Raw genomic sequence first — 11,035 nt, forward strand, 5'->3', positions numbered from 1 at the left:
GGTCATTGTGCCAACATTTGTCGGACATCTGGACCAACAGTGCAATGCTCGTCCGAACGCTGATTGCATTGCATTACAGGACATCCAACAGTGACATACACGCGATGCCACCGCCCGAGTCTGTGTTCGGTAAAGACAAGAGGTCGTTCCTGACCCTCGGCGGTGGCTTTTCGGAATCTGCGCAGGTGTGTTCCCAAGTGTGGAGACCATGACGATCTGAAAGGGGATAGTGCGGCGAAGTGTGCGGCGAGCCGCCCATCATCGCGCACAGGTACAGTATCATCCCGGCATCGTCATCCTGCATTCCACCTTTCCTCGTTTGCAATCAGATCCAGAATATTTCACCTATCGAGAGTTTTCGGGTTGGTCGCTACGTCCAAAGAGGCCGGATTTGCGTTGCTGACGGTCATAGCTACGGGTCGTTGAGGCGCCGAATCTTTTTCTCGAACACGAGCGGTAGCATGTTAAAAGCAATTGGCGTGCCGAGTTTTGTAGCTCCGGGCCGTCTGGTAGTCTCCTGAAGATCCGAATTATCTGATTACAGATCAACAAGGGTCGTACCCGAACGAGATTCTTTTGCGCGACGGGATCCCTTCTGTTAGATCTCACAGATATGGCACGTCAGGCCCTGCGTGATTTTGAGGCGATAGCCGTACCGTTCGGTTGACCTCGACCTCAGCAGCATGCACCCCACCACGCCCACTCCCGTGACCTCTGCTATGGCTGCTGAGGGAATGTCACTAAGAGAAGAGCATGTGTTGGTACGTAGCTTGACCGCCCAGCCACCTTTGAGGTATTGGCATCATTGGCAGAAACGCTGAAGTGTTGTTAGCGAAATGGAAGCAACGGAACATTTCAGTTGCGCGCTCCTCACTGCTCTACAGTGGCACAGTGGTGCGCTTTGAAGCACGTACAAACTCTACTGCACAGTGCAAGGGCCGCTTCAAGAACGAAAGCTGCTTCATGCTCCATCGTGGTTGGATCTATAGGGAGAGCCTCGCTGCTCAAATGTGGATACTAGGGCTCATTCTTGGCTGCGTCTGTACCCTGGTCAATAATGATCCTTCACGTCCGCAGGTCGAGACCGATACTTGGGCTTCCATTGCACGTCGCCGCATACGAATGTCATCACTGAGAACAAGCAACAGCCACCTCATGACCGGCTGGTCAACCCACATGTCATCCTTGCTTGCACTGCAGCTTCCGGTCGCGCAGGTGTTGTGATCCCGTACGTGAATCATGAACAACAGATCGTAGAGCTGTACAGTGTCAACATACATACACCTGGACGCACACTCCCTGCGTCGCCGTCCTTGCTCAAAGCATGTCTTGACCCCTGCGGGAATTTCGCAAAGTCAATCTTCGCGTGCAATATAGCGGCTTTGCCTGTGTGTGCACGGAGCTTACTCTACCCATATGTATCGACCATCTCCGGGCAGGAATCAAGCAATGGTCCTTGACCTTTGCAGGCCGAAAACTTCTCGAAGCCCATGTGCGGTGGCACGACGGTGACGCCACTCCACGCTCGTCTTTCGCACGACCTCCGCACGCGACCGTTGTAAGCGTATTTGTTGCCTTGTGCTTTGACCTCTCTATGTGACTATTACCTTACCTAGCGAGGTAGCGGACGTTGACACGACGCTTGCTTAGTGCTCTCATAACTTCCTAGGTGATAACCCTGACCCACGTATCGGGCGCCCACCGTGATACTGTATGCCTTGGTGAAAGGGCTCCTACGCCGACTGTGCTTTGGTCGCACTCAAGTGAGTTTAATGACAGCAGAATGGCGCGCGCGGGGAAATTCTGCTACGCGAGAGAGGGTCTCATTTTGTGGTAAGAAGCAGCTCAGAAATCGTGCCACCCTCCCAGGTTCCGCTCGCTTGTACAAACTTGATTTCAATGCTTGGGCACCGACCTTGGCGTGTGCGAGATGCAACCACCTTGCGGTGCTCATCAACCTCAGTGACTCACCGAGTCGGAAGAATTCGTCTCCCATCAAGTCAAATATCAGAGTCTGGTTGCTCGCTTGGCCGGAGCGAGCTCGCATGGAGCCAAGGAAAGGACCAAAAACCGGTACGAAACTAATAATAAAATTTCATGCATGCAGGTGTCGAGCAGACATGGCCAAAAAGCCACCCGGCACGCATCCGACGAAATGGCACCTTCCACTGGAGATACAGCATGTCGCGCCGCAGTCGAGTATTTCGGCATTTCCGACCAAGCCAGACACTGCAGATGATTTATTCGGTTATGAATGTAATAAATCAGTACGCACGGAGAGCCGATGTGGTACCGCCACGAGCTTCGACGGTGGAATGTCACATCGGGCGTCTACGCTAAGAGCTCTTGAGAACCTTCGGGTGAAGCTGCTCCCGTCGATAGTGTTGAGTTCCTCCATGAGACTGTGATGATTGACCATCACGAGTGAGATCGGGGATGACGTGGCTCTCGCATTTGACTACTGTAGGACAACGAGCGAATATTGTATGCATGTCAGGCCACGCTGCCTCCACAATGCGTTCGGCGTTCTGTGCCTCGACACTGCAGCATGCACACAATATCGATTGAGAGCACATACGACCTCACCGCATTTGACGCAGCTTACTTATGCAGACATCATCATTGCCATGGTTGCGCTTCCCAACACAACATATATAGACTCCAAGCTCATGCGGCGATGCTGGATTTGAGCTCCACATACAAGCACATGATCGGCTTTAGAGTTCAGCGTCAAGCTCTCCTCCTATGATTCGCCATATTTCTTCACACCTTGAGGCGGAATCCCATTGTCCCAGAAGTGGACTGAACCACCAGGAATTCGGCGAAGAGGGTGGTCGGGTGGGGTATGGTCGTTGACATTTCCATCATCCACGTCAAACCCGCACTTCCGATAAAATCCAGCTTTGCCAGCAGCGCTGATGACCGTGCAGCCTATGGCTTCCTTTCGTGCTTGATCGAATCCCCAATTGACAAGTGACCGTCCGACCCCTTGACCTTCAAACTTAGGATCGATGGCGAGATGCGACAGCATCCAAACCTCGCCTCGGGTGCCGGTCCAACGATAGCTAAAGTATGGTGCCGATTCTCTCAGCAGACCGAGGCGCGACGGATCTGCCGCACGATTGGGGTAGGCGAGAGACTCCAGGTAATTATACGCATGCATCAATCGTATCGAAGCCAATGTGTACAGACTTTTTGAAGGGTTGGCTGTCATACGGATCCAGTGTGCAACGCCAGTAATGATTTCGCCTTCGCCATTCTCACCAGGCTTGTAAGCGACAAGGATCTTGTCACGAGGTCCACTGACATATGCTATGCGCAGTTGGCGCAGGAAATACAAATAGAAATCCTCGGGATAGTCCTTTCGCTTGGGATGCATGTAGTAGTCGAAGAGATCGTTGTCTTCGAAAGCCGCCGCCATGGCCTTCGATGCTGGCAACAGGTCATCGTAAGTAGCAAACCTGATCGACATGACGTGCGTTGAATATGTCGCTGGATTTGGACCGGTGTGCGGATATCCTGTTTGCGATCGATTCAAAATCTGATAAGAGCAAGTGTTGTCGTCAAGATCTGAGACATTGCAGCGGTGGCGTATATTTTCCAAAGTTGAGCATCGGAGTTACGGCCGCTCCAAGGTGGCCAGTGCGAATTGTTCAACATCTGGTTCAACGCCGCCAGGAATATAGCGATCGCCCAGAACAAATGCAATGTACCATGAGCCAATTGAATCGGTTGCTATGCGAACTGTCTTGAATTGAGACACATCGCCAATGTCAAAGCATCGGACAGATTCGACCTGCACGTCATTTGCGACGTCTGCTCGAATGTTCGGTAACTGTACAATCGTGCACGCGCGACGGCCCTGAGGCGCGTCACAGACCCTGAGCAAACTGGAGTCGCCAAATTAATTTGTGCCGACAACCATGCTTGTCTCGCCAGCGTAGTCAGCAAACACTTGACACGTCGCATCGGTGTCTCGTCTTAGATATCTCAACGATGGGATGGCTATGGTCTACATCTCCGCCAAAGCCGGAGCGTGATGAAAAGCATGAGGCTCCAGCACCATCGCCGCCGCCTCCGCAGCACATTGGCACATTACCGCAGTCCAGGATCGACGACCCAACAGCAGACCCAACCTCATCGCGATTCGCCCTGACCGAAGAGCAACGAATACGGATATTCGGCCGTCCTTCTGTCGAGAAGACAAATGTATCACCTGCCGAGGGCCAACAAGCCGATGCGGAAATGGAAGCATTCCTGAATTCCCTCGCAGCTCCCGGACCCACGCCAGCGCAACCCACAGCCGTTCCCAAGGCACCTCCTCAGCCCACAGCCTCGGAACCCGAGGAGCCCGTAAACATCGATCGCCGCCGACCGGATGGCTCACTAGACATATCCATCGACGTGATGCATCCTCGGACGATGTCCTGCGTTGAAGCCTTCGACGAACTTCTCTATTGCCAGAACGCCTGGGCCAAGGTGAACAACACCTACCAATTCGGCGAATGGAGATCCTGCGGAGAAGAGTGGGCAGCGTGGAAGTTTTGCATGCGGGTACGCATGCTGGCGGAAAAGGACAAGCAGCCCCAGATCCGCGACTTCTACGCTGCGCGCCTGGCCGAGCGCAAGAAAAGGTTTGGCAGCAGTGAGGATGTTTGGGAGGCTCGGGACACGGCCGTCGAGAAGGCTTTCTGGAAGCATCATGATGATGACACTTGAGAGCTTGATTGATAGGGACGGTTTCGGTGGAGCTTCATATCCTTGATACTGAATGTTCGTTACGCTTCTATCACAGAACAAGAAAATCGTTGCCATAGGATCACCAGACGAGTTTGAAGGGCCCTGGACAACTTCACAACTCTTCGGCATGTCTCGCGAAGAGCTACACCGCTGCAATCCAAAACCCACGACAGGGTGCCGCCAGCCAGAGTGTGCTGATGGTTGGCATGGTTGGGATACTGATGGGCATACTGCGAATCTAGGGGCGAACTAAGACGTTCAGCACGGCTGGACTTGATTGCGCCCTTGCCAATGAAGGAATGCTGAAGCGATCATGTAATTATACTGTATGAAGAAATGTGACAAATAGAAAGTCAAGATCATCAACATTAAGTCTACCTATACATCAATCACATCTCGTCCTCGTCCACCAACCCAACAAGCCTGCGCTCGGCAAGCTCCCGAATCTTGTCACCAAGGATATCGCGCCGGAACCGTGTCGCCACCCTTCCAGCAGCCTCAAGCATTTGGCCAGTGCGATCCTTCATGAGAGCTGCCAGCTCCAATGCCTTCATGCCACGTTCCTCGCCTTCTCTGCACTCTGCCGCGATCAGCTGCAGTAGCACCTTGTCGACCTCCCTTTCCATGACGCCGACTGCGGCTCTCTGCGACGATGTAGCGTTTGTGTTCTCCACCAAATCGCTTAGCAGTGAGAACTGGAGACTGTTGCGAACATACTGCTCCTCTAGGCTCCGCAAAAGTGCAACTTCCTTGTCGTCTTCGTCCTCAGGCCCGACCGGCGCCAATGGGATCTGGAACTCGAAGTCGGAATGGAGTGGTCGAGGAAAGTATGGGTATTGCTCGCCACCTTTTAAGATGATGCAGTAGAATCGGTCGTTTGCAACAGCAACTGGCCAGTAATTTTCGTCTTTTCTGCCGCCTTCGAGACGTTTCAATGCTCGTGTATCCAGCAGCGGTACCCACTTAGCCTGACCCGGTCGTCTCCATTGTTGCAAGATAAGCAGAACACCCGTGCTGTCGTAGATACAAGGATCACCCTTCTCGCTGAACGTCACGCTGCGGAGCTCAACGCCTTCAGGTAGTGTCAGGATGTCTTCGCTCTGATATGTCTCGCCTCTCTTCACGTTCTCGATAGTGTATAGCAAACGCGTCGAGCCGTCGCTGCCCACCGGACCATTGCCGACTGTCAGGACGTAGTCCCGCCAACTTGCGCATGTTACCGCAGGGGTGCTCTTTTGCCGGTATACCTTGAGCGGTAGCCCGTATAAACTATAGACTCGCGTGTAAGCGGCTGTAGTCGTGACTACGATACACGATTCACTCAAAGACATTGAAGTGACTTCTTCGTCGAATGGTAGCTGTATTCGCCAATCCACTCGTGCCGTCCAAGTCTCATGAGGTCGGTAGTAAATTGTCGCCGGATGTTGAGAAGAGCTCGGACACGAGAACAGTGCACCCTTGTCGTTCAGACAGGCTTTGTCGTAAAGATATGGGTCGGTGAAGTGGAAGTCACGGTGTTCTTGACGGTCGTAGAACTCCACCGTCACCGTGTGGTGAAGGTCCTGCTTTTGAGTCCAGACAAACCCGACTAGATTCAAGCACATATATCTTCGGTTACCTCGCCAAGGCGTGCTCCCTGTCTGGAACGGCGCATGGACGTGAGGCCGCCAGATGTTGGACGTGGCTTGCCGCTTTTGGCGTGGAGCTTGTGTAGTATTTGCAGAACGCTTGCCGTTGGGGTTTGGCTCCTCTGCATATCCCGCGCCGTCGTCATCCTCGATGAAGCCGTCGTCATCACCATCTTCAGACATGGCATCAGGCCCAAGCAGATCGTCTAAGTAATCGTCTTCTGCGGTGCGTTGGTAGCCAACTGCAGACTTGTCCGCCCCATTCGGCTCCTTCCGCAGGTTGATCGTTACATTCGATAGGGTATTTGGGATTGCTGGTTGAACGGCAGCGCGTAATAGTGTTTGGAACTCCTGTGGCACGATGTTCTCGCGAATGAAAAGTTCTCCCTTCAGAGTCGTGTATGATAGAACGTTGTCCGACATGTGCCAACGCAAATTGAGGATAGGGTCCTTTACGTCTTGGAATGTCTTGATGATTTTCTGTTTGCGAGTGTCCCACAGTAATAAAGTCTTGTCCTGTGATACGCTTGCAAGAATTGCACCATTCGGTGACCAAGCCAAAGCTGTGACATCACTGTCATGCCCGCCAGAAAATGCTTTCTGACTTTGCCATTCGCTCCTCGAGACCATTTGAATATCTGAAGACATTATTAGTTAGCGGGATGTTACTCTCCGACAGTGAAGTTTTCAGGCTGACCTTTCTTGGAGCTCGGCACAGCGAATGTTCTACCATCTGGGTGCCATACGACAGAGGCAGTCGAAAATGACGATGACTCCAACATACTGATTATTCCATCAATCCGCTTCAACAGTTGAGGTTGCTCCGAGCTGAGTGAGTACATATAGATCATACCGTCTGTGCAAGATAGCGCCAAAATTGAGCCAACAGTGTCAAATGCAACGTTCTTGATAGGGCGGGTGTGTTCACGCAAATACATGACCCTCGTCATGTCCTGCGTGTGCACAACTTTGACTTCCAACTCACTGCAGTCCATCAGCTCGTGGTTCAAGCATTGAACCAATTCACGTGCTTACTCGCTTGCTACAGCCAACCATTCCCCGTCCGGCGATAATGAAAGATCACGCACGGGCATCGAGCATCGTGTTAAGATGCCGTCCATCTCATAGCTTCGAAGCGAATACTTTGTGACTTCGCCGGACTCACTGCCAACGACCACGAAGTCATTCGCAGCGGCCACGGCAGTGTGAGCTTCTGTGGTCACATCGATGACGATTGGCTCATCATCGGAGCCATGTTCAAATACTCGTAGGGCTGGGTTGACGCCAGCTGTGATTAACTTCTTCCCATTTGGAGTGTAGCCGAAGAAAGTTGGACCAGGGATATCTGCGATTGATGTCAATATAAAAATTGGAAGAACATGATTTAGGATGACTTACGAGCCGGCCTGCCGCGTAGTACTGCCGTCATGTTTGATATACTTGTTGGGTCAAAGTCGCGAGTAAACGCCTATATCCAAGGATCCTGTAAATCTATCTGGATGTCGTTCACGATGATACCGGAACGGGAGGACGCGTTTCACGCGACTTACTCGTGACAGCGCACGGATTGCAAGCATGCGACGGACCCCACATTGCCCACCACTAGCTCTGTTGATTTCGCGATTCATTGAAGTCAACATTGGTGATCAAGATATATGCGCGTACAGCCTTGCTTTTGCCTTTTTGGTATTTTCTGCTTCACTTGGAACTCACACACATCTTACATATCCTTCCGCGACTCCATTACAGCAAAAACGCGAATTGTTCTTCCGCACAACTTCAGCATTCTGCCAGAAATTGCTTCAAGCCAATCGACTTCGCAATGAGTGACGCAGTTCAGGACCCCAACGCCAGCGGCGCAGCTGAGCAGAGCGAGAAGGGCAAGGGTCGAGCTGTGGATCAACACCCAGGACAACAAAGTGAAGATGACGAGGAAGAGGATGACGAGGAGGAAGAGGTAGACATTTCTTTACTACATCGAGGTGACTTTTGCTAACTCATTGCAGGGTGAAGGTTGAAATACAAGCACAAGCGCCGAAAAATATGGATCGCTAACAAACTCACAGGCGAACCTGAGGAAGCTGATGAGGACAACATGGAAGAGATCGATACCGACAACATCATAGGCAGTCGTACTCGGGGCAAGAACATCGACTACGCAGAAGCCGCCAAGCAACTCGAGGGCGCCGATGACGAGGATGATGAAGATGATGAGGATTTCCAGGACGAGGAGATGTCAGAAGATTGATTTCCGTGCCAAAAATGATGACCGCGTTCGCGATGGAGGTTGTGAGCCCTGCCCGTATCAGGTGCTGAACAGAATACAAGGAGCTTGTTGGACAGTCTATCAGCGCCTGGGCATATATTCCCCATCCCTGGTCATGAGAGACAATGTTAGACACTTTACCCCGGGAAAGTGGTCAACAGACAACCACTATGTCTGCGGGCCAATCCTCCCAAGTAAATACGATGCCTTTGATCGTCATCGCTCCTGACCGTTCCTGTTTCCCAAGATGTCGTATCTGTTGCCCGTACACCGCCATAGAGCATAGTATGTTATAAATTGTAAAGCTCGGCAGGGACAAGCGATTGAGAACAAGTACGTGCGAAGGCAGTGGTTCAAGGGAATGAATTGTAACTTCATCGTCTCACCAACTGGATGAGCGCGAAGCAACCTTAATAAGCCGAGAAGATGTCGGAGGATAATGCTCTAATTCCATGGCACATCACATACAATTTAAAAGTTACATTGCAATCCAACCACAACGGAGGCCATAAGCAGATGATTTAATTGTTGGCCACCGGTGATCGCAATAATCTGGTGCAAATCCACCTTCGGCTAGAATTCTCGTATCCGCTACATACCTAGGTAGCCGTTCGTGAAGTCTCATTCCGTTACCTGATGAGAATTGTTTCCGTATTTTCTTCGTCCGATGTCGCTCATGGCCCACCACGACTTGAAGAAATTTTACCAGGCACGAGCATGCCTCGTCCAGCTTGCTTCACCACCGCACCTTCACGTAGCTGACCGGGGCTAAGTGGAGGGACCTCGGGAAAGGACATGACTCAATGTGGGAAGGGTGCGTGCTCTCCAAGGGTGCAGGTGGGTTAAGTCTCTTTTGTGCACGGCAACGCATGGGGTGCGCATAACTAACGAGTGTCTTGAAGCTAAAGGGCTCCCAAATTCTCGTTCTCCGGATGACGAAGGCGCCCGGGCCTTCACGTCCGTTCGTGCATTTGACATACATAGTGCATACATATACGTGGGGCGCATTCATGGATGCGAAGCACCACCGCCTTCAAGGACGAAGAAATTGATCGAATAGTAGAGGACATCGAATTGACGGAACGATGTAAAGTGCCCTCCAGTGTTTGCAGATTGTTTCGGATCAAGACCTCGTGATGGCGAATCTGGGGTTATCACTCACTCGCAGGGTCTCGACACCGGGGTGCAATTCCATGCCGGACAGTCTGCAGGAATAGAACTATGATATACACTGTAGCTGAATTGTTGTGCGTAAGCTGACGCTGCGAGAATGATGTGACGAATCAGCGATACGCGAAACGTCAACTGGAGACCCAACACCTGCGGGGACCGACTGCTGGAGCGCGCCGATAACGCATAAGTAGTCACGAGCACGACGAGCTAATGTGGTTTCAATGGCATAATGGATTCGAAAATCAGTCAGAAACCCCTTCGGAATCAGACTCGGTAGTCTTGGAGCCAGTGGCCCAAGTAGGTAATGCCGGTGTTCCATCCGAACATATTCTCTCACCGAGATCTGGTCTCTCCGTCGTGCATTGGAATCACCACTCCGCTGTCGCCGCAAGGGCGCAGGTCACTTTTTTTTTCACAGTACTACTTACCTAGGTATGTACCCTGCTTTGTGCCCCGCATTGATGTAAATTTGAACTGGCCAAACACAGCATAGACGCGGATCTCTGTCCACCAGAATGGCCGCTAGAGCCGCGACCATCGCCAAGAGTTAGGTCCCTGTCCCAGATTCCATCCATCAGCAATGCTTGTGAAGGTAAGCGGCGGGTCATAGTCACCGTAATCTCAACCATTGTGATTTGATGTAATCATAAATTGAGACGTAGCAGTCACCCACGACTATCGGCTTTGTTGTTCAGAACATCAGACAAACCACGAAATATGCTGCAAAATCTTGATGAAGGCATTGAAAGGTGTCAGAGGGGAACTCCGGTCCCTGCCGACAATTTCAAGCATGTTCTGTGTTCATGGGCAAATGAGTACAGATATGACAATGGTATGCGTGACCAGTAGAATTTTCCATGCTGTCGTACAGTACTCGTTCTGGCTGTGAGGGTGTATATAGTATAGACTTGATGCCGCGGCGCGAGCAGCGACCATACACAGATCGATGGGCGAGAACCGGCGGCGGCGACGTGGTGGAGGGCAAGAAAATGTGGAGCGAATGGTGCCCATTTTCACCCGGTAGGCTGATTGCACCACCAGAGCCGCTACCGCGCGTGTCGAGGTTTGCGCTTCTGACGGCCGACAACCGGGTTGAGATTGGACATGGGTCGACGGAGATAGAAGAGGCGCCTCGTTCCCAAGACAGTTTCAGGACGTGATTCACCCCTCGAACGCGAAATTTGACGGTCCCTACCAGGTCGATTGTGAAGGTGATTCACGCCCACGA

At 51.9% G+C, this 11,035-nt stretch overlaps 5 protein-coding genes across 5 annotated transcripts; 3 read left to right on the forward strand and 2 right to left on the reverse strand.

Moving 5' to 3' along the window:
• Positions 1-1,728: 1,728 nt before the first annotated feature.
• K489DRAFT_17965 (uncharacterized protein) lies at positions 1,729-2,576 on the forward strand. Its single transcript, XM_033599450.1, has one exon. The coding sequence runs from the start codon at positions 1,773-1,775 to the stop codon at positions 2,406-2,408; it is 636 nt and encodes a 211-aa protein (XP_033464526.1). The 5' UTR covers positions 1,729-1,772; the 3' UTR covers positions 2,409-2,576.
• K489DRAFT_375593 (uncharacterized protein) lies at positions 2,427-3,736 on the reverse strand. Its single transcript, XM_033603720.1, has one exon. It carries the CDS (start codon positions 3,470-3,472, stop codon positions 2,744-2,746), a length of 729 nt encoding a protein of 242 aa, XP_033464527.1. The 5' UTR covers positions 3,473-3,736; the 3' UTR covers positions 2,427-2,743.
• A 182-nt stretch (positions 3,737-3,918) lies between these two features.
• K489DRAFT_375594 (uncharacterized protein) lies at positions 3,919-5,123 on the forward strand. The gene has a single exon (XM_033603721.1). The coding sequence runs from the start codon at positions 3,997-3,999 to the stop codon at positions 4,717-4,719; it is 723 nt and encodes a 240-aa protein (XP_033464528.1). The 5' UTR covers positions 3,919-3,996; the 3' UTR covers positions 4,720-5,123.
• K489DRAFT_330247 (WD40 repeat-like protein) lies at positions 5,085-7,853 on the reverse strand. Its single transcript, XM_033602117.1, has 4 exons — positions 7,767-7,853; positions 7,404-7,713; positions 7,066-7,352; positions 5,085-7,006 (listed from the first exon to the last, which is right to left on the reverse strand). The coding sequence occupies exons 1-4, from the start codon at positions 7,795-7,797 to the stop codon at positions 5,130-5,132; spliced, it is 2,505 nt and encodes an 834-aa protein (XP_033464529.1). The 5' UTR covers positions 7,798-7,853; the 3' UTR covers positions 5,085-5,129.
• A 315-nt stretch (positions 7,854-8,168) lies between these two features.
• On the forward strand, positions 8,169-8,959 carry K489DRAFT_375596 (uncharacterized protein). The gene is made up of 3 exons (XM_033603722.1): positions 8,169-8,325; positions 8,350-8,354; positions 8,433-8,959. Exons 1-3 carry the CDS (start codon positions 8,191-8,193, stop codon positions 8,614-8,616), a joined length of 324 nt encoding a protein of 107 aa, XP_033464530.1. The 5' UTR covers positions 8,169-8,190; the 3' UTR covers positions 8,617-8,959.
• The last annotated feature ends 2,076 nt before the right edge of the window (positions 8,960-11,035 follow it).

The sequence above is a fragment of the Dissoconium aciculare genome (assembly GCF_010015565.1).
Source record: "Dissoconium aciculare CBS 342.82 unplaced genomic scaffold K489scaffold_1, whole genome shotgun sequence".
NCBI classification, from domain to species: Eukaryota; Fungi; Ascomycota; class Dothideomycetes; order Mycosphaerellales; family Dissoconiaceae; genus Dissoconium; species Dissoconium aciculare.